At 57.9% G+C, this 26,531-nt stretch overlaps 3 protein-coding genes across 24 annotated transcripts in view; 1 reads left to right on the top strand and 2 right to left on the bottom strand.

The window, feature by feature from the left end:
- Positions 1-593: 593 nt before the first annotated feature.
- On the bottom strand, positions 594-1,750 carry C17H17orf107 (chromosome 17 C17orf107 homolog). Of its 3 annotated transcripts, none has more exons than XM_009189412.2 (4): positions 1,477-1,727; positions 1,166-1,375; positions 805-1,074; positions 594-724 (listed from the first exon to the last, which is right to left on the bottom strand). In XM_009189412.2, exons 1-4 carry the CDS (start codon positions 1,540-1,542, stop codon positions 626-628), a joined length of 645 nt encoding a protein of 214 aa, XP_009187676.1. In that variant the 5' UTR covers positions 1,543-1,727; the 3' UTR covers positions 594-625. The 3 variants fall into 3 exon arrangements, with proteins under 3 accessions (XP_009187676.1, XP_009187677.1, XP_003912205.1); XM_009189413.2 differs by having other exon boundaries at positions 1,193-1,375; XM_003912156.3 differs by having other exon boundaries at positions 594-1,375; positions 1,477-1,750.
- Positions 1,730-3,251, top strand: CHRNE (cholinergic receptor nicotinic epsilon subunit). Its single transcript, XM_031657294.1, has 4 exons — positions 1,730-1,841; positions 1,925-2,111; positions 2,197-2,303; positions 2,413-3,251. Exons 1-4 carry the CDS (start codon positions 1,743-1,745, stop codon positions 2,566-2,568), a joined length of 549 nt encoding a protein of 182 aa, XP_031513154.1. The 5' UTR covers positions 1,730-1,742; the 3' UTR covers positions 2,569-3,251.
- The window catches only part of MINK1 (misshapen like kinase 1), a 68,532-nt gene continuing 45,246 nt past the window's right edge, over positions 3,246-26,531 (bottom strand). For 2 of the 20 annotated variants that reach the window (XM_021928591.2, XM_021928597.2), the window contains exons 2-33: positions 22,749-22,814; positions 20,614-20,670; positions 20,397-20,522; positions 16,900-17,010; positions 16,367-16,457; positions 15,756-15,886; positions 15,403-15,457; positions 15,172-15,250; positions 14,744-14,919; positions 14,188-14,257; positions 13,577-13,787; positions 11,558-11,674; positions 11,009-11,095; positions 10,583-10,801; positions 10,191-10,364; positions 9,613-9,873; positions 9,102-9,187; positions 8,828-8,938; positions 8,573-8,685; positions 8,250-8,338; positions 7,738-8,045; positions 7,242-7,347; positions 7,024-7,161; positions 6,702-6,810; positions 6,107-6,274; positions 5,856-5,999; positions 5,509-5,643; positions 5,213-5,313; positions 4,974-5,123; positions 4,728-4,887; positions 4,500-4,639; positions 3,246-4,104 (exon numbers count right to left, since the gene is read on the bottom strand). In XM_021928591.2, coding sequence (XP_021784283.1) covers positions 4,021-4,104; positions 4,500-4,639; positions 4,728-4,887; positions 4,974-5,123; positions 5,213-5,313; positions 5,509-5,643; positions 5,856-5,999; positions 6,107-6,274; positions 6,702-6,810; positions 7,024-7,161; positions 7,242-7,347; positions 7,738-8,045; positions 8,250-8,338; positions 8,573-8,685; positions 8,828-8,938; positions 9,102-9,187; positions 9,613-9,873; positions 10,191-10,364; positions 10,583-10,801; positions 11,009-11,095; positions 11,558-11,674; positions 13,577-13,787; positions 14,188-14,257; positions 14,744-14,919; positions 15,172-15,250; positions 15,403-15,457; positions 15,756-15,886; positions 16,367-16,457; positions 16,900-17,010; positions 20,397-20,522; positions 20,614-20,670; positions 22,749-22,814 — 4,173 coding nt within the window. In that variant the 3' untranslated portion in view covers positions 3,246-4,020. Of the gene's footprint in view, positions 4,105-4,499; positions 4,640-4,727; positions 4,888-4,973; positions 5,124-5,212; positions 5,314-5,508; positions 5,644-5,855; positions 6,014-6,106; positions 6,275-6,701; positions 6,811-7,023; positions 7,162-7,241; positions 7,348-7,737; positions 8,046-8,249; positions 8,339-8,572; positions 8,686-8,827; positions 8,939-9,101; positions 9,188-9,612; positions 9,874-10,190; positions 10,365-10,582; positions 10,802-11,008; positions 11,096-11,557; positions 11,675-13,576; positions 13,788-14,187; positions 14,258-14,743; positions 14,920-15,171; positions 15,251-15,402; positions 15,458-15,755; positions 15,887-16,366; positions 16,458-16,899; positions 17,011-20,396; positions 20,523-20,613; positions 20,671-22,748; positions 22,815-26,531 lie in introns of those variants that run through there. The other 18 variants (XM_009189429.3, XM_003912152.3, XM_009189414.3 and 15 more) reach the window with 17 other exon arrangements.

Raw genomic sequence — 26,531 nt, 5'->3', positions numbered from 1 at the left:
GCCCATGACCCTGGTGCAGACAGCCGCAGCCTCCTCTTCAGCCCGCCGTCAGCCGGCTGACCCTGCCCACGTCCCGCAGAGAACGGCGAGTGGGCCATCGACTTCTGCCCGGGGGTGATCCGCCGCCACGACAGTGGCGCCACCGACGGCCCAGGGGAGACTGACGTCGTCTACTCGCTCATCATCCGCCGGAAGCCGCTCTTCTACGTCATTAACATCATCGTGCCCTGTGTGCTCATCTCGGGCCTGGTGCTTCTCGCCTACTTCCTGCCGGCGCAGGGTAAGCAGTGGCCCCGAACCCACACCCAAACCCGGGGTCGCTCCCGGGAGGCGGGGCCCGTTCTCACCGGCTCTCCCTCCAGCCGGCGGCCAGAAATGCACGGTCTCCATCAACGTCCTGCTCGCCCAGACCGTCTTCTTGTTCCTCATTGCCCAGAAAATCCCAGAGACGTCTCTGAGCGTGCCGCTCCTGGGCAGGTAAGGGCGGAGCAGGTCTGGGCTGTGACCCCCGCGGGGGCGTGGCCAGTGTGAAGGGCGGGGCCAAGGGGGGGGTTGTCGGGTGGGGGCGTGGCCAAAACCCAGAGACCCCGGGAGAAGCTCTGGCTGTCTCGCCCCGCCCTGGGCTTTATTCGGACGCCGGGTGGGGCTGGGACGGGGATGGAGTCTCTGGTCCGCCGTCCTCCTCACTGCTGCTGGACGTCACCTGGAGGTCTCCTGAGTAGCTCTGTTGAGGGACGGTCCGGCTCAGTGCCTCCCTAGCCCCGCCGCCTCTGGCCCCCAACTCACCCCGCATCCCGAGCTCACTGGTTCTCCGGGGATTCCGAGGCCTAGCTGCTGTTGCCACTGTCGCAGGAATGAGGCAGACCCCTGCAGACCCCGTCCACACAGGCATAGCCACGCTCCCTGGACTAGAAGCCGGGCGCCGGCGCCCATCGCAGCCCCAGCTTGCCGAGTCCCCTGCCCCGCGGCCTGGGCTACCCGGCTCAGAGCTGCACCTGGATCCCCGCCGTCTGGGGCTGGGCCCGCGCTGCTGTCTAGTCGCCGCGCCTCCTGCTGCAGCCACAGGGCTGAGATCTGCATTGGGAGCACAGGGGTTGGCGGGGAGGCAGAGGTCCTTGCTCCCGCTGCCCGATCGCCGCGTATCCTGAGCCCCCCAGTACCCCACCTCTAACAAGGTGGCGCCAAAGCTCACGAGGCTGGCTGCGGCTTCTCTTAACACCAGCCCCAGGGTGGGCTTCGAGGCAGGCAGCATCCCCTGCATCTTCGGCTCCGGTGGCTCCAGGGACTTCAGCTCTCTGAACCTCTGCTCCAGATATTCATGGGCTGCGGCCACGGAGAGTTCCAGGGAAGACAGAAGCGGGGGCTGGAGGGCCACCTGGAGAAGGAGCAGAGCAGTAGCAGGGCAAGGGTCACAGGGCGCGCAGGAGACCTACCCAGAAAGTCTCGAGGTGCCGCCCTCGGCGGGCGTAGCCTCACCTCGGTGGAGCTGTGGAAGTGGTAGATCCACATCAGGGTGTCCAGGGAGCTGGGGGTTCCCTTCATGGCTGCCACACGTGGTAGGACGGGAGAAGGGCTGGGGGATGCGTCTGTCGTCGCGCAGGGGGCGCAGCTGGAGGGCGTAACCAACCCGTGCCAGGAGAAGCCGTGTTTGTGAGGTCAGAGAGCGCGTGGCGCCTTCCGTAGCTGGGAGGGGGAGCGGTGATGTCACGCATTCTGGGCTCCTCAGGTTCCTTATTTTCGTCATGGTGGTTGCCACGCTCATTGTCATGAATTGCGTCATCGTGCTCAACGTGTCCCTGCGGACGCCCACGACCCACGCCATGTCCCCGCGGCTGCGCCACGTAAGTGCGGAGGGGGCGGTGCGGCCCGGGCGGGGGTGGAGCTTACTACTAACCCCGCCCCCTAAGCCCCGCCTCTAACCCAGGTTCTCCTGGAGCTGCTGCCGCGCCTGCTGGGCTCCCCACCGCCCCCCGAGGCTCCCCGAGCCGCCTCGCCTCCAAGGCGGGCGTCGTCTGTGGGCTTATTGCTCCGCGCGGAGGAACTGATACTAAAAAAGCCGCGGAGCGAGCTCGTGTTTGAGGGGCAGAGGCACCGGCACGGGACCTGGACGGGTGAGCACAGTGGCCCGGCGGGCTGCGGGGGGTGCCTGCCACGGGGGAGGCTCCTAACGGCCCACCCCGGTGTTTTCCCCACCAGCTGCCTTCTGCCAGAGCCTGGGCGCCGCCGCCCCCGAGGTCCGCTGCTGTGTGGATGCCGTGAACTTCGTGGCCGAGAGCACGAGAGATCAGGAGGCCACCGGCGAGGTGGGACGGGAGCCGGAGGCGGGTGGAGCGCGGCAGAGGTCCCCCACTGTCTCCCATGCAGCTGGCTCCAGCAGCTGCCTCTTTACTGACTGTGCCATCCCTTCCCCAGGAAGTGTCCGACTGGGTGCGCATGGGGAATGCCCTTGACAACATCTGCTTCTGGGCCGCTCTGGTGCTCTTCAGCGTGGGCTCCAGCCTCATCTTCCTCGGGGCCTACTTCAACCGAGTGCCTGATCTCCCGTACCCGCCGTGTATCCAGCCTTAGTGCGCACCGACTTCAACTTCCCACCCCTCTCCAGTAGGAAACTGATTCTGAAAAAGTAGGCTGCCGCCACCACGGCATTATGATCCCTTCCCACGGCTGATCAATCTGTATTTTGTGAACTTCACAAGAAGAATGGTGTGTGCCCACCCCTTGGTGTGTGTAGGCCTGGCCCCAGTCCAGGGGTCAGCAGGAGGAAACGATTCACACAGGCTCTCAGGTGCCAGTGTTCCAGAAAGCAAGGACTGCCCTTCATTCCGCCTTGCTGACCTCCCAGCCTTTCTCAGGCCCAGCCCCAGGGGACTCTGGAGGCTGCCAGCTTGTGAGCTACCTTTGTTCATCTCAGAGCCAAACAGGAGACCCCTTTGCAGGACTTGCACATAGGGAGGCTGGAGCCAGGAAACCCTCTTCTTCCCTGGTCTGGCTCTGCTGGAGCTGGTGGGAACCAAACCCCTTCAGTGCCGGTGGCCCTCTGGCCCACAAGTTTAGGGCTGAGGCTGCCCTGGTCCTCCTGCAGTCATTTCTTCTAGGTTTTCTTGGCCCAGCACTGCCCATCCCAACCCCCATGAGGCTCACTCATTGCAGATCCCAGCCCACCCTGCCCCTTTCTTCTGCACCCTGGAGGCTCTCTCTGCCTAGTATACAGGACAGAGAGAGAGCAATAAAATGGGGCCTGCATAGTGGGAGCTGGTTGAATTGTCTTTATTAACAAACAGGATATCCAAGGCCACTACATTGAGGAGGGGTGGGGGGTGGGAGGAGGAGGATTACTTGCTGCTCACACTATATACAGATGCAAGCAAGGGGCGTGGAGAGTGAGGGCTCCCTGCTCCCTCCCTCTACCGGGGAAGGGCATGGGCTAGAAGAGGAGGAGATGGGGGTTGGGAAAGGGGGGAATGTTTTGGCTGGCGGGGTCCCCCCTCCATTCCCTGGAGTTTGGGGAAAGGGGAATCATTAAAGTGCTTTCAGAAAATGAAGAAATGGTCCCTGCCCCTGGAGTGGCTGGTGACCCCCCAAAAATCTAGGGCCCAGTGACCCCCCCCAGGGTCTGGTACATTCAAGGGGGGAGCCGGCTCCCCTGACGTGCAAATAAAGGGGTCCAGGGCCCTGCCCAGTCAGCAGCAGTGGGGTAAGGGGTTCAAGCCCCAAGCACTCTCCTGTTAAATGGAGAAAAGGGGGAAGGGGCTACGCCCACTCAATTCCTGGGAAGGGGAAGCTGTGTCCCTCCCCAGAAGCTGGGGACAGGCACAGTTTTGGGAAGAGGACATGTTGGGGAAGAGGATGGTCACGTGATCACGAAAGCATCAGGGGTCAGAGGTCACGTTCCCAGCAGGCTCCAGTGAATCAAACCAGTAAAAGCAAAAGCCCAGGGAGGGGAAAGAGGGGCGGCCCAGGAAGCCTGGCTGCAGGGGGAGAGCTGGGTCCAGTGTGGGACAGCCCCAGCCCAGGGCCCCGTCACCAGTTCATGATGCAGTTACGGTTCAGAGTCATGAAGTAAACTTGGCTGCTGCCCCCAGAGCGGACTGAGGCAAAAAACACCTGGGTGGGGCAAGAGAAGGAGTCACCACGGGCTGGGGTCAGGGGTCTCAATTAACTGGGAGAGGGGAAGAAGCGGGGAGAAGGGAAGAAGGGGTGGCAGAAGAGGTGAGGGGGAGAGAGAGACTGCAGGAGGAGACTCTCGGTGCCCCTCACCCGGAGGAAAGGCCAGGATGTTAGGGGAGAGGGTGCACTACCAGCCCCCTGGACGCCAGCTGGAAAGTCCTCAGAACTGAAGGAAGCGCAGGGCAGTGGTAGTGGCTGCCTTCCTTCCGAACTCCCAGAGGGGCCCGCTCTCAGGGAGACACCACGACCATCCTCTCCCCAGACCTCTGCCCAGGGGCCTGGGGTCACGGCAGCCGGGACGGCAGGGCGTTCAGAGGGAAGGAGACTCCCACCTTGTCATTCCGCTCACACAGGAACTTGAGCCTCTGGGCTCGTTTGTGCATGAAGACCCCGTCCAGGTGGCCCGTCTCCACAGAGCGGATCTCAATGGCTTTCTCACCCCAGCCCATTATCTGGTTGGAGCAGATGTAGGCTGTGGGGAAAACAGGTGAGGGGCTGAGCAGGCTGCACCCCGGGGCCACCTCAGGGGCATGTGGCTGGGAGGGCGGCAGCTCACTCACCCACAGAGGTGGGCATCTCTCCCCACTGCAGCACCACATCCTTAATGATCCGCCCGTATGTGTTGACGTAGACACCTTCGTCCTCGTAGCACAGCAGCATCTCCATGCCGTCGGTGTTGGGGAGGAAAATGATGGCATGGGGCGTGATCTGGCTCTGGATCTGGGGAGAAGGAGGTGGGCTGGAGTCTCCGTGTCTGGTGCCCAGACTGGGCGAACCCACTCCTCCAGCAGCCCCGCCAAGCTCACGTGCACAGGGATGTAGATGTCATAGCTGTTCCCCGAGTCGACATCCACAGCATGGAAGCCAGCACTGGAGCCATAGATGACCTTGAGCCGCTGCCCCTCCTCTACTGTCAGGTCGACCAGCAGAGGGCGGTGAGGGAGGTCGGCAAAGGACTGCAGAGAAGCGGAGGACAGGAGGGCTCAGGGACACGGGGAGAGGCGCTGGGACTCCAGATGGCGCTAGGGGCCGAGGCTGGGGTTACCTTGAAGGCCATGAATTTGTGGTAGGGTTTGGGGGCCCAGGCATACACCTCCACGGAGCTCTTGAGGGCGATGACCAGGAACTTAATCCGCTCATATTTCACTGGGGGCCGGAGAGAAGAAGGATGCTGAGGCTTCCCTTCTTCGGCCACAGGCGCCTCCCCGTGGTCTGTCACTACACTGCCCCACCCAGGCCCCAAGTCCCTGGCTCCCAAGCTTTCTCAGCCACTAAACCCAGGCCCATTTCTCTCTCTTCATGAACAAGTATGCGCTGGCCACTCAGCGGGGACATCCTCACCGACACGGTAGTGCCCGCAGCCCTCCATGTCCCCGACGGTGGTCCAGCCCTGCTTCTTCTCCACTTCTGGGTCATTGTGCAGAATCTTGTTCCGGAGCCAAGACAGGTAATACACCCGCAGTTTGTTCCTTTTCCCTGAGGGATGGACAGACAGACACACCCCCCGTTCTCATCTGAGGCCCGGCTGCCACCGCCCCGGCCTCCTCTGTCGGCATGCCACAAGGGGTGAGAAAGTGCCGCTTCACCTTCCAGTGCCTGGACCAAGGCTGCCCTCCTCCCGGGCAGAAGACGGTGACCGCGCCAGGGAGCTGAGCCCCTCCTCCCTCCCCCACTCGCCACACCTGTACCTGAGATGGTGATGAGCAGGTTGAGCCCCTCCAGCACGTCCATCTGCTGGAAGCGTCGCCGCCCAATGAGTCCGTACACCTTGCCCTGCCCACTTCGGTCCAGCAACATCAGCCCGTTCTCCGTGCCCACCAGCAGGTTGACCCCTGCAATAGGAGCCCTTGGGCAGGTCAGAGGCTCAGCCAGGCCCTCGCCTAACCAGGAGCATGGGAGCCACGCCAGAGCCCCCTCAGCTATCCCTGCCCTGGCTTACCCCAAAGGGCTGCACACAGAATCTCAGAGTTGAATCGCTTCTTGTACTTCCGGATCTCAGGGGTCTCACTGTGGGCCCGGGTGTTGGTGGGATTCACGTTGACCACAGAACCCTTCCTCACGTCGTACTGCAGCTGGTCGAGCCGAGTGCCCTCTCCACCCACTAGGGCTGCCAGAAGGAGGAGGAGGCGGGAGGAGGGGCTGCAGCTTCTCACCCCATCTCTTTCTACCTCCATCCCCTATATCAGGTCTTGGCGCCTCATAATACACAGAAAGGAGAAAGACGGGAGGAGAAGGGGTGCACGGGAGAGGTGGATAGAGTGCTGGACCCCCCTTTTGAGTCAGAAGGCCTGGCTCAAGTCCCATTTCTGTCACTTGCTAGCTTTGAGTCTTTGCCCAGGTCCCCTGGCTACTGTGAGCATTTTCTCTCCTGTGGAGGGGTCGCAGAGGCCCTTCCTTCTCTCTGCCCGGGCAGGTGCTAGGGCCCAAGGGAGAGGTCCTGTGGCTTTGTGAGGCTGCGTCTCAAGACCATCATGCTCCCCTCCAGGCTGCCCCTGGACCCCAGCCTCATGGCAGGTCTGTCCTCCGGTCCTCACCTGTGATGGGGATGGTGTCCCCACTGCCTCCAGGCTGATAGATCCCTAGATCCACAAACATCGTGAACGAGCTCTTGCCAGGAGCCTTTACCAGCCCACGAGACTGGTACTGTGGTGGGGGGGACAGCAGTCAGGCAAACAAGTGCAAGTCCAGCTGCGGCCCTGCCCCTGCTGCTGTTCCCAGGCTCCAGCTCCCCAACTGGCACCCCCATTGTCCAGCTCCCAGCGCTCCGCCCCATCCTCCGCCGTGACCCAGCACCCAGACCTCCTGCCCACCGCCCGGGCTCTTCTCTCCCAGCGGACCTGCCTCCGGCCCACTTACGTCACTGCTCCCATCCTTTGAGGGCGGGCTTTGGCCTTTGCTGTTCTCGGTGGGTGAGTGGCTGGGCTGCACCACGTCAGGCAGGTTTGTATACCCGTTGCTGTCAGCATGCAGCAGGTTCCGCTCCTCTTCAGGGGTCTACAGGACAGAGGGCAGGGTCGGCACGGGGCTGAGGAGGGCACACACAGGTACAGGGGAGGCAGCGGAGGCTCACTCACACGCTGGACCACCATGGTGCCGCCCCCGTATGGGGGCTGGGTCCCGGTGATCTCCTCGACGTCGTGGACCACCATGGTGCTAACGCTGTCTGTATCCCCATCGCTGCTGTGAGAGAGGAAGGTGGGGCCTCTCCAGGTCCTGCCCGTGGCCACAGAAGTGCCAAAGGCAGCAGATGGCAGCCAGAGCCCAGGCTTTTGTCTCTATTCAAAACACAACCTGCTCCACCCTCACGGGGTAGTCCCTGTTCCACCGTGAGGTGCTTCCCTGCATGGCACACAGGGCAGGCTGGCACAGGAGCAGAGAGGCACTTGAAGAGGCCACCCCACAACACACAGGGCAGCGGGAGAGAGACAGGAACCTGCACCCTCACCCCACTCTCTAGAGAAGGGCGCTGTTCTCCCTCAGACTTGCCCCAAAGCCCTACCTCTCCCCCACTGCCACTTCCCCTCCCTCCCTGTGCCTTGGAGTGGGAGGGCCCCAGTCCCGATGCCCTACCGGCCCCCAGGGGTGTCTCTGCTCCCCTCTGATGGCCCGCCTTCGCCTTCCTCCTCGTCATCCTCACTGCTCTCCACCTCCTCGCTGGACGATGAGTAGTCCATGGCCTTCTTGGGAGGCCGAGGGGCCTCGTCCAGGGTCCGCTCTTTCAGCAACACGAAGTCCTGCAGGGAGGAGCCACGTGAGGGGCAGGGAGAAGGTGGGCCTGGGTGGAGGCAAAGGGTGCTGGGACACCCCAGCAGGGTGACAGGAGGGGCCCCCACAAGCAGGCCCATCTCACTAACCTCACCAATTGCTCGCTTATAGCTCTGGGAGGGGCCGCAGGGGAAGAAAGAGCCAGGAGAGATGTTAGGAAAGAGGTCAGAAAAGGTTAGTAGCATGAGAAGCACCAGTCCCTCCATCCCCACAGCCCTTCCCAGTAGATCCGCGGAGACCCCCCCTGGCACCCAGCTCCCTGGGGCTAAGCCCCAAACCAGGATGAGGCAGGCGGTGCCGGCCACCAGGCGACTCACTGCGGGCCGGCCTGGCCGCGAGCGGTGGTCATCGGGCTTGGCTTTATCCCCGGGAGAGAGCACTGGGGAGCTGTCCAGTTTGGAGGAGGCTGGACATGGCAGGGTGGAAGAAGAAAGGTCACTGATGCCTGGACAAGGGATGGCCTCAAGCCCACACCTGGGCTGACCCCTTGCCCCTGAGCCCCAGAACTCAGCCCCGAGTTCCATACCCACGCAGGTCCTCCCTGTCCCTGTGGGTGTCCCAGTCCAAAGCCACCAAAGGCAGGGTCCATCCTGATAAGACTCCAGGCCCAGAGCAGGCTGCCCAGCCCTGGCTCACGTACCTCCCACGCGGTTCCGCTCCAGTGAGCCGGCCTGGGGGAGGTGCCCGTGCGAGGCTGGGAGGACACTGTCCGAGCGTTCCCAGCCAGGGTCGCTCCTCCTGAGGTCGGGGTTACTGTTGGGGGGCAGAGTCAGGGTCAGGGAGGCAGGGTGCTCCCCTCTCTGGGTTGCTGAGCTGCACTGCAGAGGGAGCCATCACCAGGGAAGCAGGTGGCAGAAGTGAGAGGTGGGAGTGAGTCGGGGGACGACTCCATTACCTAGAGGCGTTGGGCGGGCCAGGGGGCTGAGCAGGGGGCCCTGGAGGCTTTGGGGTGCCCCGCTCTGCCCGCCTTTGCAGATAGATTTGCCAGGCGGAGTTGCTGCGAGGTCTGTGAAGGGAGCACAGGGGTGCCGAGGGGGCGGGGGGGCGCTGAGGTGATGGGGCTGGGGCTTGCCCACCCCTAGGTGGGTAGGCTGGTAAAGTCCCTGTGCCCCCCTACTCCCTAGGCTGTCCTCAGACCTCACCCAGGCATTGCCCTACCCAGGCATTACCTGGCACGGACTGCCTGGGCTGGCCGGGATCCTCCGGCCCCACTGGTGTTAAGGGCAGTGGCGATAGATGAGGTCCTCTGAGGCACCTGTGGAGAGAAGTCCACGTGCTGCGAGCTGGCGCTGCAACGGGCACTTCAGAGATGTTTGAGCCTCACCTCTGAGAGGTGAGCTCCTCACTTTGATGGATGAGAAAACTGAGGTTCAGGGAAGTTAGTGAATACGTCCAAGGTTATGAAGCTGGGAGATGGTTGGAGCTGCAGTTCTAACTCGCAAAGTCTGCCCCTTAGCGGCCCCGAAACACCCTGGGCGTTTCTCCGTTCCCACGCTCCCCGGGGCATCAATGCCACACCTCCACGTTGCCTCCTCAGCTGGACGGCTGAGCCCTGCTGGGCAGCGCCCTAGCTTTCTCTGGCTTCCCGCCCTGCACTCTTCCCCATGCGGCCCCTTCACTGCCCTCCTTCTCCTCATGACTAGTTCCTTGCTTTTCCCTGGGCCCACAGGCTGTCCTTACCTTGGGTGGGGCCTCGTTATCTGGGCGGACCCAGGCTGGGGGGTTCGGGCTGGGGCCAGGTCCTTCAGAGGTGGGGTCTGAATTCTGGCGGATGACAGCTCCTCGGGCACTGGGCGTGGCAGTGGGTGCAGGGATGGCAGGGTCGGGGTCATGGGAGGCTGGGAAGGCAGCCAGGTTTCGGGTGGGCTGGTCCTGCAGGGACTGGGATCGGGGTACAGGTGCTGCATATGGCTTCAGTGGGACCCGGTGTGCCACCAGGCTCTGCAGGGAGAGACCAGGGAGGGTGGGCTGCCTGCTCCATGGCAGGTCCCCACCTGCAAATCGGGGTCTGAGGTGGGAAGGGACTTTAGTTGCCCCTTCCTCCATTGAAGGACAAGGGGTTCCTTGAGCCTGAGGACAGCTAAGTCAGGACAGACATAGGCAGCAAGAAGCAGGTGAGTGTCTCTGTCCACATAGCCTGTGCTCTGGAATCCTGGCTCAGGGCTGAGCAGGTGTGTGTGTGCGTGTGTGTGTGTGCACCTGGGCTCTGAGCAAAGCTCCCTGTGTCTGCATTAAGACAGGAGTGGGGAGAGACTCACCTTGTGCGGTCCCTCCTGGGGCTCCACCGGCCTCTGCATAGGAGGAGTCTGGGAAAGGGGTCCTGCAGGTCCAGGGGAGGCCTGGGGGATGGAGGGCTCAGGCCCCGTGCTGCTTGGCTTGCTCTTGGCCAAGGGAGAGTTCTGCTGCTTGTTCATCCTTGTTCTCTCTTCTACCTGTGATGTGAAGGGATGTCAAGCAGGCCAGCAGCTCTTGCCTCCCTGTTCTCAAAACTGAGGGTCCCGCCCGCCCTCACCACTCCTGTCCTATGCTGTGTGCTGTGTGCTCCTTTCCCCTGCTCGGTGCCTGCTACTGTGAACAACCACTTCTTGTGGCTCTCCAGGCCTCAGGCAGTGGGACTGCAGTCTCAGGAGGCAAAGGAGGCAGTGAGTACCTCTCGGGCCCAGGCTGGTTTGTCAGCGGGATTCATGCCCCGACCATAATGGTACAGGGGCTTCCTGTCCCCAGGCAGGAGCTGCTGCTGCTGCTGTTTCTGAAGCTGCTGCTGCTGTTGCTGCTGCTGCAGGGACTTGAGGTAGGCATGCTCCTGCTGCAGCTGCCTCTGGAGACGCTCTGACTGCCGCTGCTCCTCCAGCTGCTTCCGCTTGTATTCCTGGGCCCAAGGGTAGGGAGAGAGGGCTCAGCAGAGTGTGGCCTGGGAGTTAGAGCAGGCATGCCCTCTCTTTTCTCCAACTGCCTAGAGAGGAGATGTATTCCCTTGATGTCTTGGGTGAATCCCTTCCCTTGAAGTGTTCCCATCCCGTTCCAGCAAAGAAGCTCTGAAAAGCATCTTCCCAGAGGACGCTGAGGGACCCGTTACCAGCAGCAGGGCCTGTTCCTGGAGCAGCTGTTGCTGAAGGATCTCGAGCTGTCGCTGCTCCTCCTCTAGCCTGTGACGAATATATTCCTGGGGGGCGGGGTGTAGGGTGGGGGGCAGAGGGCAGGGAAGGAGGAAGAGGCGGAGGAGGGCAGCAGCAGCGAGTTGGAGAAGGAGGAAGGGATCCGCAGGAGGAGGATGAGGGGGTGCAGGGGAAGAGTAAGAGAGAGGTAGGGGAGGGGATGGCATGAGCCCCGGGGGGTCACGCGGCACAGATGGGGAAGAAGAGGGCACAGGGAATGAGGGGGATGAGGAAGGGGCCAGGGAGAGTCAGGGATGGGGTACAGAGATGGGAATGAGGCAGGGAAGGAGGAGGGAGGGGGCCAGGGTTGGGGTTGAAGGGTGGGAGAAAACAGAGAGAAAGAGTGAAGCTAGAAAAGATAGGAGGAATCTGGGTGGGGGGGAGAGAAGGGGGAAGGGCACGGGGAGCAGGGGCGGCAGGCAGCAGGAGCGGGAGGGCGGGAGGGCAGGGATGTGGGTGCGGCGCTCTACCTGCTCACGCTCCGCCTGCCGCCGCTCCTCTTCCCGCCGCAGGACCTGCATGTCCTCCAGCCGCCGCTGCTGCTCCTTCTCCTGCAGCTTCCGCTGCTCCCGCTCCCGCCGCTGTTGCTATGGGGAGAGCCAGGTGGTCTTAAGGACCATACCGGACACCGCGGCAGCACTGTCCCTCCATGGACAGGGAGGGAGCTCTCCTTGCTCACCACGGAGGCTTGCGCTTGTTTCTGTGACTATACCCATCCCCACCCAAGGGCCCGCGGGGCTGGGCTCGGGAAAACAGCCAGTAGCTGTGATGAGAGAGGCTGAGACTGACCACTGCCTGTGGGGTGTGCTTAGCTGCCTGTGGGGTGTGCTTAGCTAGACAACACCTTCCCCTACCCACACCCCACCAAACAACAAACAAAACCCGAACTCAAAACAAGCCTCCCCAGCACTCCTAGCCTAAAACCGACCTTTGCCTGAAGTCCATACAGAGCGGGTCGTAGCGATAGACTTTGGCCACAAGAGGGCACCAGGTGCCCGTGCACAGAAAGCACAGAAAAGGGACCTGGCCCGCTCCTTGGCAAGCCCCGATGCCCAGGTGGTACTTGACTTTCACCGTATTTCCGATCACAAAGTCTACCACAACCACCACCGCCACCACTGCCTACAACAACAAAAGCGCAAGCCCTAAGGGGCCCTTACACTTGAGGGAACTTGTGCCTATTCCTGCAATGAAGTTGCTGGCACGCCTTCTCCACGCCGTTAGATAGGACTTTGTCACTATGCTATCTGAACGCTATATTTTATTTATTTATTTATTTATTTATTTATTTATTTATTGAGACAGAGTCTTGCTCTGTTCCCCAGGCTGGAGTGCAGTGGCGCGATCTCGGCTCACTACAACCTCCACCTCCCGGGTTCAAGTGATTCTCCTGCCTCAGCCTCCCGAGTAGCTGGGACTACAGGCGTGTGCGCCACCCACATCCGGCTAATTTTTGGTATTTTTAGTAGAGATGGGGTTTCACCATATTAGACAGGCTGGTCTTGAACTCCTGACCTCATGATCCACCCGCCTTGGCCTCCCAAAGTGCTGGGATTACAGGCGTGAGCCATCGCGCCCGGCCTATATTTTCAAAACTGCACAAGGCTCTTCTGTAGCAGGTTTTCTTGCAAATTATTTTTTGTTCAACAATGAGAGGGCCTGCTTTGGGGGTAGCAGGTGGACAGTGTGGATGCTGCGGGATTATTACTAGTAGTAGTAGTATTGGAGATGGAGTCTCACTCTGTCACCCAGGCTGGAGTGCAGTGGTGTGATCTCTGCTCACCTCCGCCTCCCGGGTTCAAGTGAATCTCCTGTCTCAGCCTCCCAAGTAGCTGGGATTACAGGCACGCGCCACCACACCCGGCTGATTTTTGTATTATTAGTAGAGATGGGGTTTCACCATGTTGGCCAGACTGGTCTCAAAAACTCCTGACCTCAGGTGATCCACCCACCTCAGCCTCCGAAAGTGAGCCACCGCATCTGGTCTATTGCCTATTATTTAGACACATTTTTTGTTAAGTCCAGCTAATCATGAAATTTGAAGTCATGTAACTGTTTCAACAGAAATGCCATTGATTTAAGGCATTTTATTTTATTTTTATTCTGAGGCGGAGTCTCACTCTGTCGCCCAGGCTGGAGTGCAGTGGCACGATCTCAGCTCACTGCAAGCTCCGCCTCCCAGGTTCATGCCATTCTCCTGCCTCAGCCTCCCCAGTAGCTGGGACTACAGGCGCCCGCCACCACGCCTGGCTAATTTTTTGTATTTTTAGTTGAGATGGGGTTTCACTGTGTTAGCCAGGATGGTCTCGATCTCCTGACCTCATCATCCGCACGCCTCGGCCTCCCAAAGTGCCGGGATTACAGGCGTGAGCCACCGCGCCTGGCTCCATTTAAGGCATTTTAAAACCTGTTCTCCCTGAGGCCCTAATGGACCCTGGGGAGGTCAGCAGGAGGCCGTGCCAGGCCTGGGCCCTTGGGAGACAGCCCACCTCCTCCACGCGGCGCCGCTCCTCCTTCTGCTCCTCTATGCGCCTCTGCCGCTGGTGCAGCAGGTGTTTGATGTGTGCCTCGGGGTCTCGCTGCTGCTGCTGCTGCAGCTGCTGCTGCTGTTTTAAAGCCTCTGAGTTGCTCTTATTTTCCTGCTGGAGGCGGAGAAATTCCCGGCGTAGAGTCGACTCTCCAGGCACGTTCATGATGGAGCTGGGCAGGGGTGGCACAAAGAAGCGTTGGGGTCAGAACGCTGTTGGTTCCCACTCTCAACCCCGTGGGCCCGCCTGAGCGGGTGCTTTAACTGGATCAAAACCTCTGCCTCTGGCCACTCCCGGGTGGCCAGGAGACTCACTGTCCCCTTCTGCCCGGTCTTCAGCCCTGTCCTCCTTTCCTATTACTGCTGCGCCCCACCTTCACCCTGAATTGCTCTCTCCCCAGCTCTTGCTCACTCATTTGTTCCACTTCTTAGCACTCGGGAATTTGGTTTCTAGGAGTCTCTACCTCTCTGTGCCCATCACCCCCAGGCCGAGCATCTCCAAAGCCAAGCACCACTGTAGTCCCCCCACTCAGTGATGACCCCCCCAACCCCCGCACCGCCTGCCAGGCCTACCTTGGCTCTCCTTCCTCTCCATGGCTGTCGTCTTCCTCCTCGCTACCGCTGTACTCATATTCTGTCTCCTCTGCAGGGGAGACCACTGCTGTTAACTCACCCAGTGCCCCAGACCCCGCCGTGGGCTAGGGAAACCTCGGGTGGGCATAACCCGAAGGTCTGTCTGGGTGGGCACGCATGAGGGGCCCCACCCACTTCCTGGGAGCAATGGGAGGACAGTGTGTCTCAGGTGTGGGCCCGGACAGGGACCAGGACTGGGTCCCTGGGCAGCTGAGGTGTGGCAGAGCCTGTGCCTGGGCTCGCACACGTATGTGCTTAGCATGGAGTTTTCATAAGGATGTGAAAGGCCGGTCCTCCTCTGGAGGGCTGACCCAGATTGCGAGGGAAAGGAGGGAAAACCCCTCGGCTGTTGCAAGTTTGAGAACGATCTCCTTGGACAGGGAGAGCTGGGGCCAAGGAGGGGAGCAGGAAGGGGAGCCAGGAGTGAGCAGGGCTGGCAGAGAGGAGCCAGGCTGGAGTGTCCCCTAGTACCTGCCCCTCCAGCCTGCCCACTGACCTTTCTCACCCCGCTTCTTCCGGGATCGGTCAATGTGGTCCTTAAGCTGGATGCGGACCTGCCGCTCCGTGGGCTGGTCCCGGATGAAGGGAAACTTCAGCAGCTGCTCCGTGGGTGGGCGGCTCAGGTAAGTCTTGATGAGACATGTGTCAATGAAGTCAATGAACTTCTTAGACCTGGAAACAGTGGTGGCTCACACTAGGAGGGTCCCCTCAGAAGGGATGGGTGCAGGAGAAAGAGGGTGGATCACTCATCCACAAGCCACCTTGACATCCCTCCTGTCTTCATATCCCAACACCAGTCACCGCCCTCTGCCCCCCAAAATCTCTTCTCTGGTGAGATCCAAGCCTGAGCACAGAGGGCATGAAGGTGGGGATGACCTTGTCCAGGGACCTTCCTTCCCAGAGCCCACACTCTCAGAGACCTACCACTTCTTGGACTTGAGTCTGGGCGGAGGGTTCCGAGGAATGAGGAAGAGGGCTCGCATGGGGTGCATGTCACACAGAGCTGGACACAGAAGAGACGCCCTCAGTCCCTTTCACTGCACTGGAGCTACAGGACCCTTCCTCAGCAGGGTCCCAGGACCCAGCTCCTCCCTACAGCCCTCTCTGGGCCCTTGCTTTCCCTCCGCTCCCACTCCCGGCAGACTCAGAACTTACGGGGGGCGCCCTCTGCCATCTCGATGGCTGTGATTCCTAGAGACCAAATGTCACTCTACAGACGGGAGAGAAGGAACAAGTGAATATTCCCGACAACTCTGCCTTGCAACCTCTCTTCACCCACCATCCTGGCCTCTTCAGGAGCCTTCCTGGGTCACCGTCCTTCCTGCAGCAGTGCTCTCCAACCCCTCCCATCTTCCCACCCACACTTGCCTTGCCATAAGATGTTCCCCAGCCCCTCACTGCTAACATCATCCAACCTTCCTTTATTCCCCAGCCTGCTCAGGCCCCATGGTCCCCATACTGCTTCCTCCCCTTGGCAGCCCCCATGCTCCCAACTTTCCACTCCATACCCTGTAATCGTAGGTGGCATCGGGGTTCTCATCACAGGCGATGACCTCTGGAGCCATCCAGTAAGGAGTCCCAATGAAAGTGTTCCGTCTGCCCACAGTGCGGTCCAGCTGAGCACTCACCCCAAAATCCACTGTGAAGACAGAGAGGGAGGGGTCAGCGTGGAGAGTCATCCCTGCTCCCTTGCCTCACATCCCTGCATGAACATATAGGACTTGCCTGAGGCAGCTGAGGTTCTGGCCCTACCCAGACACCCCAGCACCCTCCTTTACCCCATCAACATCCTGAAGCACCCGATTCCACCTTCCTGCATCTTAGAGAAAAACCCCGGTGAAAGGATCACCGACAGCATCCCAGGCAGGAGGGTCATCAGATCCCAGCTCCCCAGAGCAACCTGCAGAGCACCTGGCCCATAACAGGTGACAGGTGTGGAGCTTCCTGAGGGATTTTCAGCAGGAGGCAGGGCATTCCAGGGGGAGAGGGGAACGGGGAGGGAGTGAGCCTCCCCAACAGGGAGGAAGTTGGGCCTGAGCCACCAGAGGGAAAAAGGGGTGCCTCATTCTCTGTCCTGGGGGTGAAAGGGCCCCGTCAGCCTCAGAAGGAGCCGGCGCACCTAGCTTGACCTCAGCATTCTCTGTCAGCAGCACATTCTGCCCCTTGATGTCTCGATGGATGACCTTGTGGGCATGGAGATGGGCCAGACCCTGGGACAGGAGAGCAGGGAAATTAGCCATGGTGTTGGAGGGGGTGGGAAAGAGTAAGTGGGCAGTGAGTTGAGGGGACAAGGAGCAATCAGTCTGGACAGGGCTGGGATGAAGGAGCAGACCCTCTCCACCAGGAGCCCAAGCAAGCTGAGCTGTCCTGGAGAGCTTCCTCAGACTGGTGGCTCCAGGTGAATTCCCAAAGTTGCAGGGTTACAGGTGGAGAAGTGGCAGAGCTTGGAAACAGAGGAGCCTGTCTCCTCCAGCAGCCTGAGACTTCCCAAGGCTGGGACCCTGCTTCCACATCCCACCCGCATCAGGCCTGCTGCTCCCGAAAGGGGGTAGTTATGTCTCCTCCCAGTGCAGGGAGGATCTTTGCTCATGAAGAAGCTCCAACCAGGGTAGCAGAGGAGGAGAAGACAAGGGGAGGGGGCCTGGAGCTCACCCTGAGGATCTCCCTGCAGATGTAGGCGATACAGTCCTCCTTCAGGGCGTTTCCTTTCGTGTTCTTTACCAGGTCAGTCACTGAACCAGCACCACAGAACTCCATCACCAGCTAGGATCCCAGGAAGGTATGGAAAGGAAAAGTATCAGTCAGACAAGCCCCCCAAACCCTGCCCCAATCCCCTGCTAGACTCCTGGAGAAGGACCAGAGACCTTGGGGCTAGAACTGGTATGAGCTGGAAAGCAAGGACCACAGAAGCCTCACAAAGGCCACAGGACTTCCTGAAGTCGAGAGAGAGGGAAAAAGGCTGGGTGCGGTGGCTCACGCCTGTCATCCCAGCACTTTGGGAGGCTGAGGCAGGCAGATCACCTGAGGTCAGGAGTTCAAGACTAGCCTGGCCAACATGGTAAGCAAGACTCCGTCTCAAAAAAAGAAAAAAAAAAAGAGAGAGAGAAGGAATACAGAACTGGCAGGTGGGGCTGGGATCAGGGTAGGAGTCCAATGAATCCCTGAAACTGTAGACAAAATGATGCAGGTATATGCGTTTTCCTTGAGGAAGGGTCTAGTACTTTCATCAGATTCTCACTGGGATTCCAAACCCCTAAAGCTGCTAAGAACCACTGCTTCTGGCCGGGCTGCAGCCTTCACTTCTACTGTAATCCCAGCACTTTGGGAGGCCGTGAGGAGGGCGGATCACGAGGTCAGGGAGATTGAGACCATCCTGGCTAACACGGTGAAACCCCCGCCTCTACTAAAAATGCAAAAATTAGCCGGGTGAGGGCGGGCGGGTTTCCCTGTAGTCCCAACTACCGAGGCTAAGGCAGGAGAATGGCTGAACCCGAGGCGGAGCTTGGTGCGAGCCAAGATCGCCACTGCACTCCAGCCTGGCTGCACTAAGCCAGACTCTGTCTCAAAAAAAAAAAAAAAAAAGAACTACTGCTTTACGCCGGTGCGGGACTCACGCCTGTAACTCAATACTTTGGGAGGCTAAGGCAGGTGGATCAATGAGATCAGAGTTCGAGACCATCCTGGCTAACACGTGAAACCCCCATCTCTACTAAAAAATACAAAAAAATTAGCCAGGCATGGTGGTGGGTGCCTGTAATCCCAGCTACCTCAGGAGGCTGGAGGCAGGAGAATCGCTAAACCCGGGAGGCAGAGGTTGCAGTGAGCTGAGATCACGCCACTGCACTTCCAGGCCTGGGCCACAGAGCCAGAGTCTGTTCCAAAAAAAAAAAAAAAAAGGCCGGGCCGTGGTCAAGCCTGTAATCCCAGCACTTTGGGAGGTCAGACGGGCTGATCACTTTAGGTCAGGAGATCGACCATCCTGGCTAACACGGCAGAAACCCCCGCCTCTACTAAAAATACAAAAATTAGCCGGAAGCGTGGTGGTGAGCCTGTAGTCCCAGCTACTCCGGAGGCTGAGGGCGGAGAATGGCGCGGAACTCCAGGAGGCTGAGCTTGCAGTGAGCCGAGATCAAGGCCATCAAGCACTCCAGCCTGGGAGACACAGCTAGACCCGCCTCAAAAAAAAAAAAAAAAAAAAAAAAAAAAAAAAAAAAGAACTACTGCTTTGGATCAGGGCTGGACCAAGGCCTGCTTCTGTACGGTCAGCAAGTCAAGAATGGTTTTTACCTTTTTTTTTTTTTTTCCTTGAGACAGAGTCTTACTCTGTCGTCCAGAGTGGAGTGCAGTGGCGCAATGTCGGCTCACTGCAACCTCTGCCTCCCAGGTTCAAGCGATTCGATTCTCCTGCCTCAGCCTCCCAAGTAGCTGGAACCACAGGCGCCTGCCACCACACCCCGGTTAATTTTTGTATTTTTAGTAGAGACGGTTTCACTGTGTTGACCAGGCTGGTCTTGAACTCCTGACCTCGCATGATCCACCCACCTCAGCCTCCCAAAGTGCTGGGATTACAGGCTTGAGCCACTGCGTCCGGCCTGGTTTTTACATTGTTAAATGGTTGCGGGAAAAAACAAAAAAAGGAATCATATTTTATGACATGTGAAAGTGAAAAAACATTCAAATGTGAGTGACCTCAGTGAAGGTGTTGGGGGTATAGCCATGCTCATTCGTTTACGTACTGTCTATTGCTGCTTTTGTGGTACAACAACAGAATTGAGCAGCTGGGACAGCAAATATGACCCGCAAAGCCTAAAATATTTACTGTCTGGCCCTTCACAGAAAAAGTTTGCCAGTCCCTGACTTAGAAGCAGAAAAGGGACTAAGAATCAGTGATTCTCCAGGTCTGCTAGAGACAGAAAGAGTGCGTAGGGTCTATCCAGACAGCTGCAGCAGGGAACCTGGGAAGACCCTGAGAGAAACTCCTCCAGAACAAAGAGTAACAAGGCCAGGAGATGAGGAGGGCTCTGGGTCTGCACCTCCCAGGGAGAGCAGCTGAGACCCGGAGGCAGAGAAGATGGCTCCAACCAGGCTTCCTGGGAATCAGCATGCTTGTCCAAGTTTTCACTAAAAGCCACACCCAATGCAGGAAAAGGTTGGATGGACACATATATTTGCATATGCAATAAAAGTAATTTGCATGTGCCTACTCCTTGGAGAGCAGAGCACAGTGAGAGGAGGGGAGGACCTGTGCCCAACAGGTCCAGAAGGGGGCGCCCGGCCACTAATGCCTCTAGCCAGACACCATCACCACACACACCTGGCACGTATACCTCCCTGTCACCTTTCTCCCTTTCTTTGTGTGCATGAGTGTGTGTGTTCCCAAAAAGCCAAAGGGCCTTGGAGGCCAGGACCATGGCTCATGCTCGTCTATACAGAAGTGCTTAGTAAGTGCTTGTCGTCTGAATGGCTGCTGGGAGGGGAGACCTGGCGTCGGTGCCAAAATTCCCGACAGCCATTGCCACACTCCCTGCTGCTCCATCCTCAGGGACTGGGCTCAGTACCACAAAGGGTGAGGCTGGGGGAACATGTCAGCACCAGTGCCCAGGCTAGGGAGGGGAATGACTCTTAGGAATGTTCTGGGCCAGGCAGGAGGAATCTGGGGGAGGCCCCAAGCTCCGCAGCAGGCTCTGGTTTGAATGGTGACCCAGAAGGGCTGGGTGCACTGTAGCATGTGGGGTGCTCTGTTATCTCCCACAAATATTTTGGTTCTGTTGCTTTCCCAGGAGCTGTGCTCAAAGGCAGGAAAACTGATGGACGGCCTCCCCACGGTCTCTCTAGCCTTTGCCAGGATTATATTTGCTTATTAAGAGCCGATCACACAGTGTGAGATACTGGTTAGAGGAAGGGTTGGGGCAAACGCCAGGACCCCTCCCCACAAAACACTCAAAGAGTGAGAGGCTGCAATTCATGGGGGCTGGAGTGCGGGGCCATCCATGAGGCAGGAGGCTCCTCTGGGTCCAGGGACAGGGGAGGCTGGGTAGACCGGAGGGAGGGTAGCTGGCGAGGACAGATGCTGGGCGCTGATACCGAGTCCTAGTGAACGGCCCAGAGACACGGGGTGCGGGGAGGGCAGGCAGGGGGGCGTTTCTCACCCAGAGCTGGTCATCGTTTCCCGGGGGGCTCTTCTTGATGAAGGCTCCATAGTAGGTGGCAATGTTGCGGTGGTGAGAGTATTTTTTCAGCATGTTGATCTCCTGTTTGATCTCTTCTTCCTCATCCTAGGCAAATGGGAGGAGCTGAGCCCTGAGACTCCCCCCACACTCCCTTCTCGGTGGTCCAACCCTCCCACTGCCCAGCTCCACTCCCTACCTCGGTGACATCCATGACCTTGATGGCAGCCAGCTGCCCAGTCTTGACATGCCGACCCTGCAGGACAGAGGCATCTGAGTCTATGCTCAGAGAGCGGAACGTTCTGAGGGCTTGACTCTGGGAGACACAGCTTTTGACTGTTTTCTGTCTTACAAAGTGCCCCTTGGCTGGGCGCCGTGGCTCATGCCTGTAATCCCAACACTTTGGGAGGCCGAAGCAGGCGGATCACTTGAGACCAGGAGTTCGAGACCAGCCTGGCCAACATGGAGAAACCCCATCTCTACTAAAAATACAAAAATGATCCAGGTGTGGTGGCGGGCGCCTGTAGTCCCAGCTACTCAGGAGGCTGAGGCAGAATCGCTTGAACCTGGGAGGCAAGCCAAGACCAGGCCACTGCACTCCAGCCTGGGGGACAAAGCGAGACTCTGTCTCAAAAATAAATAAATAAATAAATAAAAATAAAGTACCCCTCATTGTGGCTACACACCTCAGTGAACGTGCTGCTCATGGGAGTGGACAGAGGCAGAGCGCTCCTGAGCCATCATGGTCAACAGAAAAACCACCTACAGTGGACTTCCAAGTTACAGGCTCAATAAAGGTGAAGGGTCTCCTCCCAGAAAAACTCAAGACAGATGAGTCAGAAACACTTATGTTCTGTTCCAGCCTCTCTGGCTTGGACCTTACAGTCTGAAAGTCAGAGCAGGGCGGGAAAGATACTTCTCCATCCTAATGCAGGATGGAGGGAGGAGAAGGAGGAGGCTGGGGAGGGAGGGGCTTTGCCTCACCCTCTTCTCCTAAGCAAGACAAAATGTTGGGGTGCTTGCCTGACTCACCAACTCTGGACAGGAGGCCTCTCCTAGAATCAACTTCACCCACACAGCTTTTTATTCTTGTCGATAGGGAAAGAGCAGAGACAGAGCTGAGATTTTAGGGAACTTAGAGAAACACAGAGGGGCCAGCCGACTGGTTGGCTAATGCTCCCGCCACCGTCACCAGTCCGAGCGGGAAAAAACTTCCTCTTCGAGTGTGTCCCAGTCATTGACCTCCTCCCCCAACATCCTTCTGAAATTCCTAGTGGGAGCATCTAAGGCTTGGAGAGGAAAGCCCAAAGGCTTCCTGGGGAGGAGCGGAGTGGAGGAAGGCGGCCCCTCGTGGGGATGGATTGGCTTTGCCAGCCCACGGGTTATTTTTAACCTTAGCCATTCAAGACCCCAAGTCCAGAGACGCAGAAGCACATGGCACCACTATTCACATGGCAACAACAAGGCAAGAGATTACAGGTGGGGTGCCTGTTTCCCCAAAGTTTGCAAGAGAAGGAGAGTAAGAGAAGGGCAGGTGGTCTCAGTGATACAGGAAACACGGGGCTAGAGATGCAGAAGAGACTTGTGGCAGTATCAAGCACTCTGTCTGGAGATGAAAAAGCCACGGGTCCCAGGGGGCTCCAGTAAGAGGCAGCATTCACCCTGAGCATCCTTACTCCCCGCTGCAGCGGCTCCCCACATGCAAATGTGAGCAGTGGTCAGGCTACCTCACTCCCCACTGCAGCAGCTCCCCCCATGCAAATGTGAGCAGTCGTCAGGCCACACGGGAGGGCTGGGCTGGCCAACCTAAAAGCTACCATCGGTGGCTGAGAACATGCCACTTCTGTCAGGGACAGAGGCAGCTCAGAAGCAGAAAGCCTGAGCTCTGGCTCCAGCAGGCCAGCTGTGGGAGCAGAGGCCACTTCCCCTCTGCAGAAGGCCACCCATTAGGTCCCACTACCTCAAAGTCCTGGGTCTCTGTGGTCTGGGGAGAGGCCAAACCCACACCTCTGGCCTTAGCGCTCTCTGAATCCCAGGAGAGTTCTGACACACAAGGCCGTATGCCCTTCCGCCTGCTCTCACTGCTGCAAGCCACCCTTCCTGGCTTCCGGCCTGTTCCCACCACGTCCGGGACTGGCTCTGCACTCAGGCAGGGAGAGGCATCAACAGTGCCTCCTCCTGGGTGCTCTTTCCTCTCCCCTCTCTACCCTTCCAGGGCCTCTGACATCTCCCATAGCCCCCCTCAGACCTGCAGACGAGGAATCTACTTCCTTCCACTCCTCCCAAGAGTGCCCTGCAGATGTGGAGGACACACTTCCGCACCATTCGTCTCACCTTGTACACCTGTCCGTAGGTTCCATTGCCGACCACCTCCACAAGCTCAAAGATCCCAGCAGGGTCCTAGGGGCAGGGGACAGGAGGGAGACAGAAGAATACTGCGTCAGCACTTTAGAAAAGGATTACAGAGCTAGAGAGGGGGAAAGTGGTATCCAGTCAAGATATGAGAGTAAACACCAGTATATCACGAGGGCACGCAGTGGGAACCCTGGTGGCTGGTTGCCCTTTCCCTGGACTGGTTCAGAGTGAACGTTCTATGGGAAAAGTTGGAAGAAGTGAGTGGCCGGGCGCGGTGGCTCACGCCTGTAATCCCAGCACTTTGGGAAGCCGAGGCGGGCAGATCACAAGGTCAGGAGATTGAGACCATCCTGGCTAACACGGTGAAACCCCGTCTCTACTAAAAATACAAAAAATTAGCTGGGCGTAGTGGCAGGCGCCTGTAGTCCCAGCTACTCGGGAGGCTGAGGCAGGAGAATGACGTGAACCCGGGAGGCGGAGGTTGCAGTGAGCCGAGACTGTGCCACTGCAGTCCAGCCTGGGCGACAGAGCAAGACTCCATCTCGGGAGGAAAAAAAAAAAATAGAAGTGAAAGAACGTGGAAGTCAGAGCCCAGAGAGCTTTTCAAAGACATGTTCCTGATTTCAAATCCACTGAGAAACTGCGTCTGTATCCTCAACTGCAAAATGAGGGTGCCCGAGAACCTGCCTCTGGGGTTGGTACTCACATTTTAAGTGGAGAAATGCCCATCAAATGCTTCAGATGGTTCCTGGCACCAGAGTGTGCGCCCAATAAAAGTTAATGACCATTATTGTTATCTTACTTTTTTTTTTTTTTTTTTTGAGACGGAGTCTGGCTCTGTCACCCAGGCTGGAGTGCAGTGGCCAGATCTCAGCTCACTGCAAGCTCCGCCTCCCGGGTTTACGCCATTCTCCTGCCTCAGCCTCCCGAGTAGCTGGAACTACAGGCGTCCGCCACCTCGCCCGGCTAGTTTTTTGTATTTTTTAGTAGAGATGGGTTTCACCGTGTTAGCCAGGATGGTCTCAATCTCCTGACCTCATGATCCACCCGTCTCGGCCTCCCAAAGTGCTGGGATTACAGGCTTGAGCCACTGCGCCTGGCCTATCTTACTTCTTAAAAGCAGGGATGAGGAAAGCTAGCAGGGAGCAGGAATTTGAGGGCCACAATCCTTTTGTCCTTCCCTCTTCCCAGTCCCCCTGACACTGAGGGCTTCCAGGCCAGGGTTTGAGCAATCGGGAGCAGAGGGACCTGGAGGGAGGGAGTGAGCAGGTGATGGTGAGAAAGGGCCTCTGAGAGGGGAGAACTTTCCGTTCCTACTTTTCTGAGCCAAGCAGTACCAGGAGGAGAGGGCCCGAAGGGCTCGAACAAAGCCGCTAAAGAGGCTCATCCTGCCCCTGGGCCAAGAGCAGGCAGGCCTGGCCTCAGTAACACAGCTGCTGTCGGAGGCCACCCACACCCTCCTGGCAGAACTTTTTTTTTTTTTGAGAGAAAGAAGTTGGGAGGTGGAGCTGCAAGCTGAAGAGACATATAGCCCGGTACTGTCCACACTCCTGCACCTCCTGCAGAATGATGGCTCTTTTTTTTTTTTTTTCTTTTGAGACTGGGTCTAACTCTGTCACCCAGGCTGGATGCAGTGGTACAATCATAGCTCACTGCAGCCTCAGTCTCCTGGGCTCAAGCAGTCCTCCCACCTCAGCCTCCCAACACATTAATATTATAGGCATAACCTAGCATGCACAGCTAAAAAAGTATTTAATAGGTGTAAAACACAGTAGGATCCACAGGAAAGAGAGGTGCTATCACTGCAGTGCGGACGGCTGACAAGAGGTCTTCCTGACCCTGAGAGCTGGAAGTAACCTGAAAAAAGTCATCTCATCCATCTTCAGTTCTAGACTAGAGGCTCAAAGACCACAGAGTTCCCCACAGCGCTGCCCAACAGAAGAACCCATCCACTCTGAGGCCTCTGAACTGCCTGCTGCGAAGTCCTTCCTTGAATCAAACTAGTTCTTTCTGAGATGGCGGGAGACAGGAAAAAGGACCTATGGTCATAATTTTCTGAACACTCCTAATCTAAGAGGGAAAATACCGTGGACCTGTTAGAGCTGTAATGATCTGTCACCATCAACTCAAATTACTGTAAGTACATTTTAATTTTGTAACCTTGACTCCCAAACTGTCTCCTTCCCCCATGTTTGGGTGGCACTGAGGGATGAAGGAATATTTGAGGTCAGACACCCTGGGTTCAGATATCGACATTTAATGGGTTTCAAGTTGGTTTCCTGAAAACTCCTACTGGAAAGGGTGATTCAGAGAAGCAAGATGGGGTCCCGCACGTGACACTCTGGTTGTGATCTCTTACCCTCTCCCCACCCAGATGCTCCATGTTTCAATAGCAGCACCCCTTTCCCACCACGGTCTAGTCTCTGCCTAATCCTCCTCCTCCTCCCTTTCCTGTGTCGCAGCCACCTCGTCCTTTCTCTCTTCAAAATGTGCCTGGCTTGTCCGCCACCTCAGACCAATCCCTCATGTCCTCCCTCCTGGAGCTCTTGCCTCCCCATGTCTTCCTTCTGCTGCCACTGATTTAACTCTTCCAAAATGGTGCTTTCCTGATTTTACTCTTCTGCCCAGAACTGGTAGCGGGGCTCCCCAATGCTTAGAGTCCCAACACCTCAGCCTGATATTGAGCAATGCCCCGTTATTATTCAACCACTAAATATCTTCTGAGTGAGCGCCTCCATTTGCCCTGCACTGGGCGAAGCCCTAAGCAGAGAAAACCTGTAACGTAATCGTATCTCATTTCATTCATCCATTACGTATTTCTTGAGCACAAACTATGTAATAACTCCCAAATTAGACACAAAAGGGAGCTCACCGATACATGAGAAATATAAAACTTTATAATTGTATAGATTGGCCAAGTACTCAAATATGAAAATGTGGCAGTCTACGATTATGTATCACAACAGCAGCCGAAAGCACGAAAGTCGCTGAGACGCTGCTTGGTGTGGCAGAAAGAGCACGGGAGAAGGGTTTTCAACTCTGGCATTAGTCGTGTGTCTCTGTGCAAGTATTTAACTGTTTGAGGCCTTGTTCCCCTCCCACAAGCTAAGAGGGGGTTGGATTGTGTAAAAAGTCCACTTTAGGGTTGGGCATGGTGGCTCATGCCTGCAATCCCTGCACTTTGGGAAGCTGAGGAGGGTGGATCATCTGAGGTCAGGAGTTCGAGACCAGCCGGGCCAACATTGTGAAACCCCATTTCTACTAAAAAAATACAAAAATCAGCTGCGTATGGTGGTGGGCACCTGTAAACCCAGCTACTTGGGAGGCTGAGGCAGGAGAATTACTTGAACTCAGGAGGCGGAGGTTGCAGTGAGCCGAGATCGCGCTGCTGCACTCCAGCCTGGGTGAAAGAGTGAGACTCCTTATCAAAAAAGAGAAAAGAACAGAAAACGAAAAAGAGCAGCAAAGACCATGCTGTGCTATGGGAGAGTGGTCTGGGTTTGAATGTTGAATTGGAGATGTTGCTATGGGAGAGTGGTGACAACGTGCTAGCGGCCCTAGCTCCCTCTCAGCACCTCCTCGGCTTCAGCATCCACTCTGGGAGCGCTTGAGGAGCCCTTCAGCTCGCCACTGCACTGTGGGAGCCCCTCTCTGGGCTGACCGAGGCCGGAGCCGGCTCCCTCTGCTTGCAGGGAGGTGTGGAGGGAGAGTTGTGGGTGGGAACTGAGGCTGCGCACAGAGCTCGCGGGCCAGTGCGAGTTC

This window comes from Papio anubis, chromosome 17 (assembly GCF_008728515.1).
Source record: "Papio anubis isolate 15944 chromosome 17, Panubis1.0, whole genome shotgun sequence".
NCBI lineage: Eukaryota > Metazoa > Chordata > Mammalia > Primates > Cercopithecidae > Papio > Papio anubis.
The sequence above is the reverse complement of the archived record's forward strand: the minus strand, read 5'-3'. Positions and strand labels throughout refer to the sequence as shown.